Below are 18,654 nucleotides of genomic sequence, written 5' to 3' on the forward strand. Positions count from 1 at the left end.
ACTGCCAGCAGCCAGGCCGCGCCGCTCTACGCCACTGCGTCCCGCAGCGCCAGGCACAAAGGCGGTCACGTGACCGGCGCAGCGGTCTATCGCGCAGCAGCGCGACAAGCGCCGTTTCTGTCGCGCGCGCGACGTTTTCAATCTTTCCATCAGCTGTTTTTCCTAGCCTTTTCTTATTGCATATTTTTATTGTATTTAATATTATATTAGAAAATTATTTTTTTTTCTTACAGAATATATACATCTCAATATAAATTAATATAATTGTGTGATTATTAAAAATATATCATTGAAAAATACAATATTCATGATCTTTTTTTTTATCTCAAATGTATTTTGTGTGGCGCTAAATAAGATATTTAATTTAATAAATAATGGAATATAATTTTTCTATTATAAAATATTGTTGATTTTTCTTAATTTAAAAAAAAAATTAATAAATTTAAGATTTTTTGAACTTTTCTTGTGGAAATCGATTTCGCTAGATTTCTTTTCATATGATAAGGGAAGGTTACGTAACGAAAGAATGCAATATCAACGCAACACAAACAACTTTTACGACGTGTGTATATATTTTTACGATTGTTGCCAATCTTCATCGTACGAAATTAGCGGATCTCTCTCTTTCTCTTTCGTTCTTATACAGCATCTTTATCTTCTTTTATAGAATCTTAATAATTTACCATCGATTATATACGAACGTGTGCAACGGCCGTTGCATAATCGAAGCGAGTGATATATACAATGCCTTTGTCTTCGTTCGCTTTGCATTTGTAAGAGAAATTCACGTCACAGCTATCCTCATATCGCTTCTTTTTAAAACGAAGAATTAAACTTCACAAACGCACGTATGTTACTGCGAGATGGAGATAAATTCATCTTACAATCGCAAGCTTTTCGTTCGATATACGTCAATTTTAGCTTCTATACTTACACATTAATATCCTTAAACTTATTGTTCCTATGAACCGGAGTATTTGCTGCTCTGGTTTAATAAATATACGCAACCGCCAATTCTGTGCCCATACAAAATCTCTAGAACTGAATAGAATAAACATTAATATTGTACCAATGAGAGATACATTCCATATATGGATATATAAATATTGCATAAACATATAATAAGGCCTAATTTATTTATGTATATATATAGTTCGAAAGTAAATAAATAGCATATAAATATAACAGAATACAATTACAACATTATTATATATTGCACGTTCGATCAAAATCAGTGATATTATAATATCTATTACAAAATGAAATAATCTTTACATTATCAGTCATAATTAAATTTCAATTTAATTCTCGAAAGTAATTATTCAAAATTTATTCAATAACGTGTGTTTTTGTGTCTCGATTGTGTGAGCGCAGATTCGCGGGCTCATAACACGCGCGGAATCACGTAAGAAAATATGCAGATTACATTTCGAAATGTCGCCTTTATCTTTGGTCTGTCATTAAATTCCTCCTCCACTGCCTCTCGCATTATCATCTCTTAATCTATTAGAAGAACGCTTGTCTCTCTTTTCCGAAAGAAAATAACAATGTTACATTATTAGACTTGTTTTGCATGCTTTGTTTACGCAGCATATCGTAGTTCTTTTGTGCCCTCTTCTTTTTTTCTTGATATTTATAAACACGTATGAATATCTCGCACGTATTTACGATTACGGCGAAATCTGGATTTTAATATTGAAAATTTATATCACGATCGAAAGTCTCAAATGTGCCAAGTTATTTTAAATTGTAATTGAACAAGATACAATTGTTTAAATAATCTAGCTCGTCATTGGAATTTCTCATAGATAACAATTGTCTTAGTAAACGTATAAAAATATAATAAAAGAATAAAATTTCAAATCGTAAATGTATACATTTTCTATGAAGTTATAAATTTTATTTTTTAAATTTACAATTCTAAAGTTTATTTGGTTGTTCTAAATTCTAACGTTTAGTTTTTTTATTAAAACTTTCTCTCATTTATTTATGTATGAAGATGATAAAATTTTTAAAAGATAAGTAGAAGAAAAAATATGTATTATTTCAAAATTTAAAAAACATTTCTTTTTTTCTCTGATCTCTTAACGTCGTTCGAAAAGTCCTTTTTTTCTCTTATCAATTTCTATTCCGCGCAAAGTACGATGAGATTCCTGTCATAATCTCCTTCGATCGGAATAAAAACTTCGGGATTTTTTATCCGCGAGCGTCCGTGGGAATTGCACTTGCTAAATTGTGATTTGATGGCACGCTGCGCCAAATAGTCCGTACAAAAATCTTGAGAAAATAGCTTTTAAAATAGATGGCGGATCTCCTCTGCTCAGCTTATTTTTTCTTTCTCCGTATTGGAAAAAGTTTATAGAAACTTGCAAGTCGTTCTTTTTGATTGCTCACGGACACTCGTTTCGCATACACGATGAGTCGACGACAGCACAGCATCCCGTAGCTTAGGAAAAGTTCCTTTATTAATGCAGGAGTGGCGAACCTTTCTGAAAATATGCATCGAAATATATATGTTCAATTGGATCAATAAGCTGAAGAGACAAGTTTTTTGAAAGTTTTGTAGACGTAAAAAAACAATCGTTTCCACTCGAAAATATACTCACGCTCGCGATTTAGAACCCATTTAGATAAAACCTTTTTTTTAGTGCTTTTCTATAAATCTCGAAGCTTATAAAAATTGAAAAGTGATAATAAATGATTAAGTAATAATTTAATATTTACTTTATAATTTTATAAAATATCACATTTTCGAGATCACAACTATGTACAGATAAGCTCTTTCTTTACTTACTGATTCAATTTTTGAATTTTAGTTAGACTATGTCCACTAATAAGTGGAATAATTCATGATAAATGTTATCCATGTCGAAATATATATAACTTAAATGTCCGTCACTCCTGATCTTAATGTAATGGTGATCAACGATTCTATCCATTAACAAGCGCACGATTATCTCAGCGATAATTAAGCTCATGAGGTACGGTGTATTATTTCGCATCGGTAATGTGTGTCTATGTATATGTACCGCGAAAACGAACATCGTGAATGTAGATTTTACCCTAAAATATTTAGCTCTCACCAAGAATTCATTTAAATATATATGTATACGCCTAACAATTATCTTTCAATATTATGTATTCTTATATTGTACATTTTCTCACGTTCACGATATCTCACCCATTTTCGAATAACGCAATATCGTCTTTGGATCGTAATGTTTTTCTTAAAATTAGCGTCATCTGAAAATCAATGTCTAAATCGATAACGCGTTTAATCGGGCGAATTATAAATTATGCTTCGAATGGGAATAAGGGAGCAGTTTAGGCATCACTCAACATCACTATACAGAATCGGTTTTTTTGAGGTATCAGTCATATCAGTCAACTTTTCGAATCTTGCGGAATCTCACATGTATCCCATCGTCAACTAAAATTCATCTCATTTCAAAAATACGCACGATATTTCGATAAATTCATTCGTCTCTTTTCCATATCTGAAGGGTAAAGTTGCAACTGGTAAGACTTAGGAGAGTTCGAAACCGGTGTTGCTGGTGACAGCATAGCGCAACTTTTCTCGCAAAGTGCTCTTCTTTTGATAATTTGGCAGTTTAAGCAGATTGAAACAAGTGGACGAGGTGGGCAGTCGGTTCTGTGGATCCTTTTTGCGAATTGTGAAGAAACCTCTGATCACGCTGCCTAGTTCATGAGATTAAAAAAAAATTAAATTTACAAAGAGATATTTGAGATGTAATCTAGAAACTGGAAACTGATAATTTTTCTATAAAATTATAGTCGTGAAAAATTTTTTTTGAAAATTTAATAAATATAAAATATAAAATTTAATAACTTATTTTTATCACAGCTGATAATTATAAGTTGATATTAAAGATCTCTATAAAATCTGTATATATAAAACTTTTAAAGAGTTTAAAATTATATATTATAAACATATTATGTCAGAAAAATTTGCTTTCTCTTTCTCTCTCTCTTTCTCTTTTATTCTCCTGAGATCTAAATAAATGATGCACAATTGAATATTTTCAATCATGAAAAAATGAAGAATTTAAGAGGCGAAGATATCTCCAGTTTCTCGATTTTATAATTATTTATGAAAAAAAATATGTTTTTCGAAATTATTTGCAATATAATTGTACCAATTGTGTCGCCGGTGTCCTCATCATCGCAGACTTCCACGCATCGTATGGAGAAAGGCGGCTCTAAATGAGCGAAACCCAGCAAAGGCGACTTTGAGCAACTTGTCACGAACTATCATATAAATATAATTATTATTGTTAGAAAAAAATGATTAGCGCCCATAATCAAAATATTATAAGACACATCATCTCTCTCAAAAAATCATTATAATTATTAATAAGAGAAACTGTTAGTTAAATATTTGATATTGTACTCGACAAACCTTTAAAAATAAGCCTCTTTCTTCTTCCGTAAAATCTTTTTCCAAGATATCCCACAGCCAGCACACCACTCTGTGACTGTCGTGAAATCCGCCATAGTACTGCGTATGCCTTCGTAAATCTCGCAAATCCAAAGGAACGTTATCCCCCGAAATCAATCTCTGTAACTGTAAAGCCATGATTAATTAATTCAAACATACAATTAGGCATATATATATATGGACGATATACTATACATATATATATATAATAATATTAATTATAATGTTGTATAATTGCTTCGTTTGTCGCTTCGCATCTTTCATTTCTCTTGAAATATGAGCTTGAATTCTAACTCTGTCAAATAATCATTTAAATAATGTAAAAATAATTATTTAATCATTAACATTATACATTCAACTATAAACAAATTCAATTTACATTTAAATTAAGAACTGCACATAGATTTGAATTCTCTTAATTTCGACAATGCAATTATACATTGTGCTACAAATGAATAAAAATGTATTTTTAAATCTTCACCTCGGGCGTTGAGAACAATGACAGCCACTCGGGATTAATGATCGAGCGGAATCCTTTGATGAAGGCAGTCGTTTGCTCCTTGATCTGATGATACATTCTGTAATGCGCCATATGATGGATGTACTGAATTTTGTTCTGATTAGTTACGGCGGTAGTGCGTCCGCCAGGGATCAACTCGTGCGTGACCAGTTTGCCGAGCACGTCCTCATCGAGCGAGAATGTCAACTCCAGTTGTCGGATATCACCCTTGTAATGTTTCACCAAAGTCAAACTGCGGTAGAGATCACGATCCAGCGAGGCGAGCTCGTCAAGCCAGCTGTACAACGCGCCGCCCGTTTGCCCGGAAAATTGCGAGACAAAGAATGACGCAAAAGGCACATCTACGACAATGCCCTGAAAAACGATAGGAGATCGTTCATTGTAAAAAAAATAATTTGAAATTATCTTTTTTTTTCTTGTCCCTTCTTTTTCTGACATGTTGGTCAAAATTTAATAAAATTAAAAATGTGCAATAGATAATATTTCCAAATATATATATAAAATGAATAATTAAAATAAATTATAAAACAATATTTATCTTCATACGAGAAATATTCTAATCATTATCGATTTATTGCTTATCTAAAATTTTATTATTTTTAATAAATATCCACAGAATATATCATACATTACGATCACTCTAATCAATATTATAGAAAAACAATTTACCTCGTACACTGCTTTACCAAGCATTCGCCCGACGAACTCGAAGAGTTGCAAGTGATTGTCCTGCATGAAAGATGTAGGAGACGGGTAGAGCCGGTTCTCGCTAGTAGCTCTGAACAAATTCAAGGACGGATCAAATACTCGCTTTATTGTCTCTTCCAAGAACTCCTTGAAGACTCCGTCTTGATCAATGCCGGCCTCGGCCAAACCTTGCTCGTTCACGAAACGTACCCTAATCACGCCTTTCAACGCTTGTGATGGCAACATAGCCAATTGTCTGTATCCATCTTCTACTATACGCGTCCTGCAATATAAAAAAACAATATATTAAGCTATTTAATGTAATTGAAGAGAATGGTAATGTAATGCGAAAAATCGTTTTTACACTGAGAAAACAATTTCTTTTTATACATATATAATTTTCAACAAAAACTCGACCAAACAAAAAATTTTTTTGGAGTTCTTCTAATCTTTGAAAATGTTTTTATACTGTAAATATCTGTCAAAAAAAACCTGTGTACAACAATGAGCGTGGTCGGCGGACTGTTACAAGCACTCTCGGTTAAACCCATCACTGCTTTCTCATCGGCTATGTGCTTTCGAAATAATACAACTCGCTCGGAATGGGGGATGACATGGGGCATTTTTGAGAGTAAAAGTGCCGCGCCACGTCGACCCTTCTCCAAATCAGCCAAGAAACCGGACACTCGCACTTCCTATTTTGAGAAAAAAATATGCAATTATATTTCCTTTCCATTATTTTTTAAAAACTATATAACACATACAAAAGTTACATATTTAAAATAAGTTAAAATACTTAACTTAGCCAACCAATGACCTTCCGGGCAGAACGTTCTACGACAATCGCGTCGATAGATCGCCATTAAGAGAATGTAAAGCGATATAAACAGGGGATTGCTAGACACCGATTTCACATCTAAAATAACATCGAAAATTTTGAAGTCTGCTCATGAAACATAGCGTCTTCCCATTTTAATCGTAAAAATCTTTTTACCTTTCTTTTAATAATTAAGAAGAATATTTTCAAATATTGAATTTAATTAAATTAAACACATTAGTTTACATTAGAAACTTTTTTTGCTGAATAAAATACTTATCAAATTAAATTTGTGACCAGAAATCTTACCAAATAAATTAGAGAGAACTGCTTTGTACAAGAATTGATTTAAGAAATACGACATAGTGATGAAGTCCGTGAGCTTGAAAGGATCTTGCTGCTCATACATCTCCATGTCATCGAGAATGCTGAAATTGAAGAAATCGAGAGATCAGCATTTCTTATGAATCTGAGCAGAGTAACATCTAATCAAATTCTTCGAAAGAAATTTTCGCAATCGCTTACGTAACATAATGCGTCATACAATCGGCGAATAATATTAGCATCTGGAATTCGGGCGCCGTGCATTTAGTGTTGGCAGCCAAGAGGTCTAGAAATGCCTTTAGTCCACAGTGCGGTCCCAATGTAGTCAGAAATAACCACATGTGATAAAGAATTTTGCCTTGGTAGCAGAGTCCTGTTTTCGTGCGCGTACATACCATTAGTCAAAATATCATTCGCACATGCGATTGTACGCAATGATTTATAATACATACCGGTCAATATTTCGATTTTCATTTGCGTGAGCGTGTGCAGTGCAGTTTGATACAGTGAACAGATCAAGGCTATCTTAGTGGCGTCCGGACTACCCAACTTCCTATAATTCTTAGTGCTGTTGTTTCTGTTGGTGCGAGCCTCAAGAAAGGCACGCCGAAAAATATTGGCGCCCAGGGAAGAGGTACTTTGCTGCTCTACTGGAGGTGGTACCTCTTTTTCGACAAATTCAGTCAGTGGCTGCTCTGAAAAGAGAGCAAAAAATGGATAAAGAACAAATATAAATAAGTAAAAACTAGATAAATAATATAATAATATGCTAGTATAATGTAATAACTGCGATACAGATCAAATATATAATTATATTACATGCTGTATGAAATAATATAATTGATCATTTCTGCTAGTTTGAATACTATATGTGAATTTAAATAATAATTGCAATGAGAATACAATGAGAAGCTCTGAAATTAGTTATTCTCACCGATTAAATGTGTAACGATCCTGCCGGTCCAGAGACAAGCAAGTTGTAATTTTACTGAAGGAGTCGCCTCCTGTAACGAAGTATCGATCGTTTGTGCGAACCAACCTAATACAGGATGCCAGTGTGTCAAATTACTTCGTTTCGCGACTACGTATTGTTGACACGCTTCCAGCATCCTTGTTACAACAAACTATAAAAGATTCGTGAAATATATAAAAAATCACAATATCGTTATATTACATCGTTATAATGCTAAAATAGCTTACCGTAAAAGAAGGAAAACAGAGTTCTCTCAATACTTCTTCTCTTTCAATGTTGGCCAACTGTATCAAATTAGCGAGCAAACAAAGCGCATAACTGCCTTCTAGAGCGTTAAAAACAATCCGTAAATTCTGTTCGGAATTTAACAACTCTAAACTTCTTGCAAACAGATTGTTTGTTATGAACGATGAAATGCACTGTAAATATAACATCAAAATATAAACATCAAAAATATTTTGTAAACTTAGATTAAAGGAAAGATATAATGTAATAAAGCTTGAAAATATTTTTTTTTGGTTTCTACCTCTGGTGATAAAATATTCAAGTGATAGACTAAAGCTGGCACACTAAAGATGTTAATTAGAAACAAGGACACCAACTTGTCAGACATTTGTGAAGAGATCAGTGGTCTCAGTGTCAAGGTGACTGCTGCTGAAAGTGTAACTGGTTTCAGAGCGATTTTTGCTCTACCCAGTCCTTTCATTAACAAAGCCTGAAATATAAAAATGAAGTAGAATTGAAAATATTAAAAGAATACTCATTGTCAGATTATCAAAAAACTTCTTATCCCTCTGTTATAATGCTATTACCTGCATAGTACCATAAAATCCATTGTTAACTAAATGTCCCATTATGTTTGCACACAGCTGACTCATGCCTGTTTTTAACTGGTCCATGCCTTTCACCTTCTGTATGGCCCATGTTCCTGGTGATGTAAAACTCACCAGAGTATGCAGTCGCAGCAATATAGATTTGTGGTCTGACATTCTCTCTGGCTTCAGACTGTCCAAGCCAGATAGGCAGTGGTATAGAATTGTCTTCATTTGTGATATCCATGATATGTAGTGATCTTTGTTGAACGCCACTCCGACATAGGATATCTTTGGAGATTCGGAATCGAGCGTCAACACGAGGTATCTAAAAAATTGTTTTGGCTAAATTGTACTCTGAATGTCTTTCAGAGAAATTGCATTATATACACTCACCTACATACTCTTTCTATTCTCTCTTGATCCCTTTCTTTCTTATAAATTAGCAAAAATCTAGAAATAATTCTGTACACCTCAAGAGCAGGTATTAACTCAATTGTTGTGCTGTCAGTACTGATGTCATCGAGAAAATTATTATCAAACTCTTCTCTAGAAATTAAAAGAGCTATGTGATAATTATGTGAATTTTACACAGAATGTTTTATATAATATTGATTTACTTTTCATGCTAATCTATATAGTTAAATTCTTATGATAAATATAAATTTAATTCAAATTTATTTATTGAAACAGTTAGTCATAAAGAAAATAATACATCTTATATTAATATAAATAAAATATTAATAATATAAAATCCCAAAGTTAAGTATGAGATAAGCCTTTGTCTGGAACTCTGCTAATCTGAAGATTTTATCAATAATATCTGTTTACATTGCACAAAGATAACTATGCAATTTTTGCACAGAATTATTCTACACAGTATTAATCAAGTTCATATATCTATATGATATAATTTATAATTTTTGCAATACATTTATAATATATAAACTCATTTTTAATTTATACATATTTAAAAAAACACTGATGTATCTTCCACAAATATATAAGCTGAAAATTATATATTAATAAAACATTTTTTTCTGTAATAACATTTGCAGAGACAGAATCCAATATATAATTTCTTCTGAAACATCCTTTATATAGCATTATAATTCAATTTAACCCTTTATTTACCCTTTGTTTGCAATTCTGTTAATCAGACTGATTGTTAACAATCTTTATTTATATCTGAAGATACACGAGTTTTTCTTTGCATGTAAACACTGGCTTACACAGCCATTTATCCAACCACATATATACTTATTGACAGTTTACTTTCGCAAAAATCACTTTCTACAGAAAAATCTTATTTTCATCGTCATTTCGCACTTACAGTATCCGTTTGGTGAACCGGACGCGTGCCAGCCAACCCCGAATATGGGCCTGGATCAGGGTGGCCGCGGCCTCCCTGCGCTTCTCGTGAGCTCGATCCTCGCGCGCGGCCTTCTTTTGCTGCAGGAAGCTGCCCTTCGACGACGAGTTGCCCTCCGCGCAGAACATCCTTCTGTGATCGTTTCTTACTTCCGTAGAGCCCGAACAACCCTCCGGACATCTACGTTTCTCCTCGTCGTCGTCGTCGTCGTCCTCTTTCGCTGCTAAATAGTAGACATCTTCGAGGCATCCTCGTCAGCTGATGGATATCTATCGTGCTCGAGCTCCCCTCTCTTGTCTTAGTCATAGACTAAAGTCATAGAATAGAGTGGGCTCCTGCCGTGACAGGCAGCGTGAGAATATATAAAGGACAATAATCCCCACAATGCTATTTCTGTCTTTTATATGTTTCCACGCTCAGCCACGCTGTCTCTCGCGGCAGAAGCCGATCTATTGTCTATATGTCTATGGTTATCGCCGCATCTGCCGCGTATCCGTATTCTTGATTCTCGGCCTCGGCATCCCTCTCGCGGCGCGTGTGCAATGTGCATCAGTGGTCAGTGAACGTTTTTGACGTGCGTGTGTACGATGTTGTGTCTCTCTTGATGAGAGGAAATTGCGGATTTTTCGTCGGCGCGTTTCGAGATTTCGCGAAGTCGCGTGAAATTTCGTGAGAAAATTAATCCCCCGAGCGGGGGAGGAACAAATCCGTCATCGTCGTCGTCGTCGACGTCGACGATGATACGGGATCGTCGACCGTGGGAAAAGTCGAAAATGTTCCCACGCTCCCGCTACGCTGCAAGTGTATGTCGCGCGTGCGTGTGAAATTCCACAGGGAGGGAACGTTGGCGAGCGGGCGGCGGCATCGGAGGGGGATGAAAAGAGGATGAGCGCCCAGGGGCAGGAGCACGGACACGCGGTGGTCGTGTGGGAGTGGGAGAACCGTCACGGACGATGGAGGCCCTACAGTCCGGCTGTGTCGCAGCATCTCGAGCGGGCCCATTACAAGAAGCTTACGCGGGTGCTCCTCAATGATGCAGATCCAACCCTTGACAGGTCGAGATACGCGAAAAATGATCGCGTGTATATATCATACGTCTGACCATTCTAATTGCAATGCCTTGCATTTTTGCATGTTTAAGATGAGGCAGGTGTATGTTTGGGTCTTGGGGAAAGAGAAAGAGAAAGCGTGAGAAATGTGATGTGCGGATCTTATTTAATGTCCAATCGTCGAATTGATCTTGATCGTTTAATGATTGATTATTCCTCTATTATTTATCCATCTAGTTTGGTTTGCTCCAAAATTATTTTGTTGGAAGAAAATATAATATAAATATTTATTATTTATTTATATTTATATTTAATAGAAGATAAAGAGAGAAATAATTAATTGCTTTATTAAATATTTTTAATAAAGTTATAGAAATTTAAATTTATGTATTTAACGCCCAAGAAAATCATATACAATAAAGATATAATCTTTTTATTTAATGTAATTTTATTAATGCAATTAATAATTATTTAATGTAATAAATAACAATTTTGATCAATAATATTAATTGTTAAAATCTAATATGATAAAATAATTAAACCATACATTCTGTAATTCAATCTTTGAACTTTAAAACATTATGTGAAATTGCTTGAAAATTAGATATTACATAAACTTGAGGACTAAGACACAATGCAGCGACGATGGCGACGAGACGTACAATGTAAGGAGAAGGTTTTATTTACCAGGCTCACTGGCTGGAAAAGGCGCCAAATGGGAATGGGCAGGTGATTCAGATGATTGGCATACTTATGATATGGAAGTTCAATGCCTCATAGAAGAAGCATGGGCGAGAGTAAGCAGAGGAACATTACAAGATAAATAATATCAATATTTCAAACTCTTATTGTTGTAACTGTGAAAATCTTTTCCAGGGTGACAAGACCATTGATATTTCCAAGACTTATTTGGGTTTTCCTTACATCATCAACTTCTGCAATTTGACGCAAGTGAGATGCTGTACGGGCTATGTAAGGCCAATAAGGCGCATACAGCAAGCGCCTTATCCATTGGTCAAAGTCGCACTGGAGGAACTGCAGGTCACTTCCGGGAAGAAATCCGCGTCAGTTACAGTCAAGAGTTCTACTGTCAAAGTTGCGCATAAAAAATCGTCTAACGGAAGCACTAAGAAGAGTAACAAGAAAGTGAGCTTTGTCTTATCGCGATATTCTATCTATCTACGATATATGCTGGAATAATGTTACAATGAAATCTAAGCTTTAAAATTATTTTTAGGGTAAAAGCGGGGATACTAACGGGCCAACGAATATCGCGCGCGTTATTCTCAGCAACTTCAATATATTCAGCAGCAAACATGGTATCGAGAACAACCCCGCGGCAACAAACATAGAATCCGGTCAGAAACGAAAGACGTGGGATGCGGTGCTGGACGTTGACTCTAGTAGCACTAAGAGTGGTCGCCGGCCTAGCGTAGATACCGTCTCTACGTATTTAAGTCATGAAAATCCAATAGATTTGCTAGATAGCAGTGTGGGAAGCGATGATGCTTTCAAAGATTCTATTCTTGGTATGTATTAAAGTATATATTAAATATTATTGATATATGTTAAAGAAAAAAAAAATATATATGTAGATATATAAATAATTTAATAAAATAATTATATATAAATTTTATAAATTATTTAATTAAATGATAGTTTATTTATACGTTTCTCTATGTATTTATATTTGAATTTTAATATTTTCCAGAATATTTGAATATCAGACCTATCATTATATTCATTTCGCAGGGATGGACGCTACATCGGACGTGATATCTCGGTATGTGAAAGTGGTTGAAAGCGATGGATCTGATTCCTGTCCAGTATGTCTGGGCACTCCGGAACCGTTAACGGTCGAACTAACACGATGCAGACACAGATTACATTTGGCATGTCTAAATGCGATGCTTGGTTGCCAACAACCACCCATGTACGTACAATGTCCGGTTTGCCGTATGATTTACGGCGAGAAGAGAGGCAATCAACCACCGGGAACGATGAATTGGACGCGAATACCGCGGGCGCTACCAGGTTTTCCGAACACTAATACCATACAAATCACTTATGAGTAAGTATCAGAGAGAGAGAGAGAGTCAGTAGTGAAAATGTAATTAAATTAAGTTTCCAACTTTAGAACAAATTTAGTAACAGATTATAAATATTCTTATAATTATTACACAGACATAATTAAAATAATTTGCCCTTGGATTAATTTGGAGAATAAAAAAAAAAGAATTAAATTAGAATTCAAACTAACTGAAAATTAATTTTTATTAATCAATCAATCTTTTCAGCATTCCATCTGGGATTCAGAGTAACGAACACCCAAATCCTGGCCAGGCGTACTATGCCGTGGGCTTTCCCCGAGTGTGCTATTTGCCGGACAACAATCTTGGCCGTCGAGTATTAAGGTTGTTGCAAATCGCATTCGAGCGCAGGTTGATCTTCACAATCGGCCGATCGGTCACCACTGGTCGCGAAGATGTCGTTACATGGAACGAGATCCATCACAAAACCGAGTTAGGCCCGTCTACATCCGGCCATGGTTATCCTGATCAGAGTTACCTTGAAAGGACGCTTGCAGAACTGGCAGCGCAAGGTGTGACTGATGGACAATCATCGCCGATATATCAACAGCTACATTAATTGGATATATATTGGATAAATTAGGATATAAATTGGATAATTAGATGGCATTCATGTGTATGTGAGAATAAGTTAATCTATACAGGTAATAACTTCAAGAAGAGAAATTTTAAATTTTAAATTAATTGTAAAATATATATAAAATTGAGTAAATTGAACTTAATACATTATGAATATAGATTTTGAAATTTATTAATAAATTAAATTCAATTTAACTTTTATCAATTTTATAGAGCTAAAAAAAAATTGTTTGAAATAGGTTTAGATCCTTAGAACCTTTTTTTTTTACTATTAACTTATTTGTTTAATTCTATAGATTGACTTATTTTTGCATATTATAGGAAAGAATGTGCGCAATAAAGATTAAGATTCTATTTAACATAAACTTATGTCCTAGAAGCAAAAAGCAGCACGCTGAATTAGAAATGTATATTTTAAAATGTTATACTTGATGTTTATTCCGTGCTAAGCAAGGAACTGATAGGTATATTCTAAAAAGCAAAATCTTAAATTTTTATATGTATCTTTTCTATATATCAGAGAAAAATATTTTATTGCGATTAAAGTGGGAGAAAGCGCGTCGAATAAAGATATTAAATTTATTTTATAGATAGTTTTATATATACTTTTATAGAGAAATATATGTATATTTAATGTATCTTCCATGAAACTTGCCAAGAAATATTAATTAAATATTTTATCATTTTTTGAGTATAATAATTCGAAAAATACAATTATTATACAATTGCAAAACGACGTTTTTATTTATCTTTTTTGGGTTGTTATTATTCTAAATTCTATGTTTAAAATTAAATACTAATTATAAGTTATGTGTTAATTGTATTCCGAATTATATATTTATAATTTTTTCATAAGATAAAAAAGTGGGTTTATTTGTTTTATTCATTAGAATTTTAATACCATTACAATATATCCTATTAATAATTCTCTATTAGAATTTCAATAGTATAACTCATTAAAATAATATGTAAACTATATATTAATATATAACTAAATATTATAATTATATATATTAGAAAATAATGAAAAGATCTCTATTTTAGTGAGAGAAGTCTTACTATTTCAAGTAACAAATAAAAAAATTATTGCATAGTTTTTAAAATTACGTCTTTTTCAGATGACAAATTTATTGAGCGAACGTTGCATTAGATGGCGCGTCTTTCAACACAATTAAAATGGCCGAATTGATTTTTTCGCGTCTCCTGTACACGCTTATGTCTCGTGAAACAAGTTATTTTTTCATATGAAATTGTAATGTAATAACAAGAGCAACAAGCACGAAGAAAAGATCGGTGTTAGATTCTCTATATTGAACAACTATTCATCATAATTTGCTTCGAATTTTAGTGATACGCGCGTTCCACAGTCTGACAGTCTTCCGTGATTTTTTTCGATGTTTTTCCCCGTTTTTACGAATTTGACAGTGTCACGAGTCAAATGAGTACCGAAGGCCAGCATAATTGTGTTCTGTGCGACGCCAAGTTGGGATCCAAGGAGGCATTACAGGAACATTTTAGGTACACTCAATTATCATAACCAAGTCGATTCATTATATTGGTTTACGAATTGTTTAATTATAATTTTACGACGTTATCATATCATAAGCATATAATTTTAAAGATCTTTTTCGGGGAATAAAATATGTTAGCTAACAATAAAAAAATTCAAGGGAATGATTTAATGCTACGAGTCAAAACATTGGATGTAACCACACATACATATACACACATCCACACACGCGCGCGCGTACATACACATACACATACACACACATACACACATATATATATATATATATATATATCATGCACTCTGTATCAGTATAAGATAAAGTTCAAAATTCATATTAAAAAAAAAAAAAAGGAAATGTATATCGACTAGATTGATAGTGTTGATTGAAAATTAATTAAAAATCAGTAAAATTATATAAGATTAAAATAATTTATTATAGAAAGAAATTTAAATTTGATATGTTCATAAGTATAAGCATATATACACACATGTATATACTTTATTATTATTTTTATTATAATTTAATTTAAATTAGATTAGTTATTTTATATTTAACAAAATTTTATATTTTAAATAATGTATATACATATACATAAAAAAAATAAAAGAGAAATAGATGTCCCATGATTATAAATGCTTAAAATAAACAAATTTTATATTGTTTATTGTATTATGTGTAGAAAACATGCGAATAAAGAGATAGACACACGAGGGAGACTTATGAAGAACTGCAAAAATGCTGACACTCAATGCGATATATGTGACAAATCATTTGATACAATAACTGCAACGATAAGACACAGATTTAAGATGCATCCTAATTCACCAACCAAATTTTATTGCTCTTATTGTGGAAAACAATTTCCTTTACGGGTAAATAATTCAATATCTCTTTGTTTCTTTTTATAATTTTTACAATAATTTTACAAAAATTTCATTATTTAGACTCATAGGGATAACCATCAAATCTCACACGACTCATCAGAAAGTAAGAAAATAGAGCAACATAGGAAATGCATGGATTGTGATATGTTATTTTACAATGAAAGAGCTCTGGATTATCATTATCGTTCCATCCACAAAAGGTAATGCTTTTTTGGTTGATCCATTTTGAAAAATATAATTATTATACAATTAAATGCTAAAATACTAAATTATTAATTGATTGTTTATTTCATTTTTCAGAATGGTATATTTGTTTCAACCTATAGCCACTCCTCCGCCTAGCAATAAAATCAAATTAAACTCTATGAATGATGCACTAAGTGTATACTATTGTCATTTGTGCGGTGCTGAATATGTTATAAAGTTTAACTTGCAACAGCATCTGGAGAAGGCACACACTAGAGTAAGCAGAATAAGTTACAAAAATATAAAATTATCATTTATTTTTACATATACAAAAGTAAATTAGAATAGTAAATTAGAGCCAATAGAGTTAAAAGAAGGAAACAATTATTTTGTGGAGCATTCTATATAGAGATCCTCTATACGATAATGCATATTGTGTCTTGCAGAAGGAAAGAGAAAATATGCCGGAAGACTTAATCAAGTGTACAGTGTGCTCGGCATTATTTTATAACAAAAAGGCCTACAATGTTCACAACTCTTACCATCAACCGAATGATCTATATGTAACTTCGGAACAGCAGAGAGTGCAGACAGTAACCAAAGTCGATCAAGACTTTGACATTAGAAGAGTGGAAGCTGTAGCTGATAAATATATACCGCGACCTAAAAGACCGCTCAAGCACCAAACAAAGGTAAACCTTAATCTCATTATTACTTTTTAACTTACAGTCAACAAAATTTAATGTAATATAAATTTAATATAATATTAAATGTAATATATTGAATATTGTAAGAGAAATATTTCAAGTAATTGAATATATATTTTATGTATAGTGGGATGTATATAGGTATAATTAAATTAAAAATAACAAAATTTAATATATGATATAATAATTTAATGTAATGTAAATTTAGCTAAATAAGATGCGGAAGACAGAAACAGAGGAAACAAAAAGCGAGAGCTCTTCGGATGATCCTGTGGGCACTAACGAGTCCAGCGATTCTGAGAGCGATATTCCACTGGAACAAAGAGTTGCCAGCTAACAGAGATTTTTTTTCTAATCATAAAGGGTTTCTATTTTGTTTTGAGGAAACATTGTTATAAGAGAAGTTTATACGAAAACTATTGCACTCAATAGTTATCAAGCTGATTTATGTGAGAGTTTTCTTTTGATAATTGTTATGCATGTTAAAGATTTAGATATGTGATAGTAGAAAGGCAAATGTTTGTATTCACATTTTTCAGACCGCGTTGAAGAAGTAAGATAGTTATAATTGATCATGATTAATTATGATAATTTACTAATTATATATAACCTTTGCGCAACAGCTTTATATATCATATATCTTTTTATACATTAATCCTGTCATATATCTTGAATATGATTCAATTCTTTTTTTTATATCGAGTTTATAATATCGAGTTTTATTGTAAATATAAACATTTTACATTTTATTTGTTTTTATCTGCCTAGAGACATCATTATAAGTGATTTATATCAAATACTTTTGTGAAAAAAAAATATATATATACATATATATAAATTGAAGTTATAGCATAATTCGATTCCCGATTAAATAGTTAAATAATTTTCAGAAATCGCGCTTTCTAATTTAGCCTTGAAAACCTATTGTTAAAGAATTCCCTAGATCCTCTAGAATTTTGTGACGCGCCACGTTGGCGACTTCCGCTGCGACGTACGGAAAAGATGCGGCGGCCATTTTGCGTTTATCGGTTTTCGCGTGTGCGTGTGTACAGTGTGTAACTACCGAAATCCGTGCTGCATATACTTGTTAGTCGAAGCGATACGTTGGGATTGTTAGGGCGTCTCGCTGATTGTAATAAGCCGCTCTGATAATTCGGCAAGAAGATGGGACGCAAGAAGAAGAAGCAATCGAGACCCTGGTGTTGGTATCCTTTTCGTTCCCTCGGGAAAGACAGCGTCAACGACGGCTCGCAACAATCTCTTTTACGTAACCGTATTTTTAGATCAACGACGTTAGCTATGCGATTGTACGAGCAGGAATCGATCGGTTAACGGTGATTTATAAAGCAGGTGATACGATTCACCCGTGAGAGTTTCGAAAAATTGATTCAGCGAGGTGTCCATGGAAGGCGGGGAAATCGATACGCGATTTCCTCGCGCCAACGCGACGAGCGTGCATGTGTATGTGTTGTGTATATGTCGTGTATGTGTATATGAGCAGTGCAGCTGTTTCCCACCGTCATTACACATATATATGTATATACTCATGTGGCGCGTTATATGATGATGTAACGAAAGTTGCCGTCGAAAGGCTTCCATAGATGAAAGCGGATGAATCAATAGGGATTGAAAGATTTGAAATATGTTCTGCAAAATTATTAATAATTTTCAATCTTTATAC

The 18,654-nt window shown here is 33.4% G+C and overlaps 4 protein-coding genes across 6 annotated transcripts in view; 3 read left to right on the forward strand and 1 right to left on the reverse strand.

The window, feature by feature from the left end:
- LOC126854705 (BUB3-interacting and GLEBS motif-containing protein ZNF207-like) overlaps positions 1-18,654 on the forward strand; it is a 43,082-nt gene that overhangs the window by 9,619 nt on the left and 14,809 nt on the right. For both annotated transcript variants that reach the window (XR_007688144.1, XM_050601686.1), the window contains exon 2: positions 18,010-18,178. Coding sequence is in view for 1 of the 2 variants with exons in the window: in XM_050601686.1 (XP_050457643.1) it covers positions 18,138-18,178 (41 nt within the window). In the remaining variant the exon portion in view is untranslated. The remainder of the gene's footprint in view (positions 1-18,009; positions 18,179-18,654) is intronic.
- On the reverse strand, positions 551-10,350 carry LOC126854680 (ubiquitin-protein ligase E3B). 2 transcript variants are annotated; one of them, XM_050601639.1, is made up of 16 exons: positions 9,926-10,350; positions 8,989-9,141; positions 8,593-8,920; positions 8,307-8,495; positions 8,008-8,199; positions 7,742-7,931; positions 7,260-7,502; positions 7,009-7,180; positions 6,793-6,911; positions 6,467-6,582; positions 6,159-6,361; positions 5,649-5,949; positions 4,941-5,333; positions 4,421-4,585; positions 4,158-4,269; positions 551-3,699 (listed from the first exon to the last, which is right to left on the reverse strand). In XM_050601639.1, exons 1-16 carry the CDS (start codon positions 10,090-10,092, stop codon positions 3,527-3,529), a joined length of 3,216 nt encoding a protein of 1,071 aa, XP_050457596.1. In that variant the 5' UTR covers positions 10,093-10,350; the 3' UTR covers positions 551-3,526. The 2 variants fall into 2 exon arrangements, with proteins under 2 accessions (XP_050457596.1, XP_050457595.1); XM_050601638.1 differs by having other exon boundaries at positions 6,159-6,357; positions 6,463-6,582.
- Positions 10,538-14,053, forward strand: LOC126854700 (protein deltex). Its single transcript, XM_050601681.1, has 6 exons — positions 10,538-11,019; positions 11,618-11,810; positions 11,890-12,159; positions 12,251-12,542; positions 12,766-13,084; positions 13,311-14,053. Exons 1-6 carry the CDS (start codon positions 10,850-10,852, stop codon positions 13,660-13,662), a joined length of 1,596 nt encoding a protein of 531 aa, XP_050457638.1. The 5' UTR covers positions 10,538-10,849; the 3' UTR covers positions 13,663-14,053.
- LOC126854724 (PR domain zinc finger protein 5-like) lies at positions 14,859-17,669 on the forward strand. The gene is made up of 6 exons (XM_050601718.1): positions 14,859-15,200; positions 15,876-16,068; positions 16,141-16,280; positions 16,381-16,543; positions 16,713-16,958; positions 17,182-17,669. Exons 1-6 carry the CDS (start codon positions 15,121-15,123, stop codon positions 17,308-17,310), a joined length of 951 nt encoding a protein of 316 aa, XP_050457675.1. The 5' UTR covers positions 14,859-15,120; the 3' UTR covers positions 17,311-17,669.

Source organism: Cataglyphis hispanica, chromosome 14 (genome assembly GCF_021464435.1).
Source record: "Cataglyphis hispanica isolate Lineage 1 chromosome 14, ULB_Chis1_1.0, whole genome shotgun sequence".
Taxonomy (NCBI): Eukaryota; Metazoa; Arthropoda; class Insecta; order Hymenoptera; family Formicidae; genus Cataglyphis; species Cataglyphis hispanica.

Coding starts and splice junctions, on each gene's coding strand:
- LOC126854680 (XM_050601639.1), bottom strand. CDS start 10,092: ATGTTCTGCGCGGAGGGCAACTCGTCGTCGAAGGGCAGCTTCCTGCAG. Junction 5,950..6,158: donor ACGCTCATTGTTGTACACAG/GTTTTTTTTGAC, acceptor TTTATATTGCAG/GACGCGTATAGTAGAAGATG. Junction 4,586..4,940: donor CATTGTTCTCAACGCCCGAG/GTGAAGATTTAA, acceptor ATGGCTTTACAG/TTACAGAGATTGATTTCGGG.
- LOC126854700 (XM_050601681.1), top strand. CDS start 10,850: ATGAGCGCCCAGGGGCAGGAGCACGGACACGCGGTGGTCGTGTGGGAG. Junction 12,543..12,765: donor TTTCAAAGATTCTATTCTTG/GTATGTATTAAA, acceptor TTCATTTCGCAG/GGATGGACGCTACATCGGAC. Junction 13,085..13,310: donor ACCATACAAATCACTTATGA/GTAAGTATCAGA, acceptor CAATCTTTTCAG/CATTCCATCTGGGATTCAGA.
- LOC126854724 (XM_050601718.1), top strand. CDS start 15,121: ATGAGTACCGAAGGCCAGCATAATTGTGTTCTGTGCGACGCCAAGTTG. Junction 16,069..16,140: donor GAAAACAATTTCCTTTACGG/GTAAATAATTCA, acceptor TTCATTATTTAG/ACTCATAGGGATAACCATCA. Junction 16,544..16,712: donor TGGAGAAGGCACACACTAGA/GTAAGCAGAATA, acceptor TGTGTCTTGCAG/AAGGAAAGAGAAAATATGCC.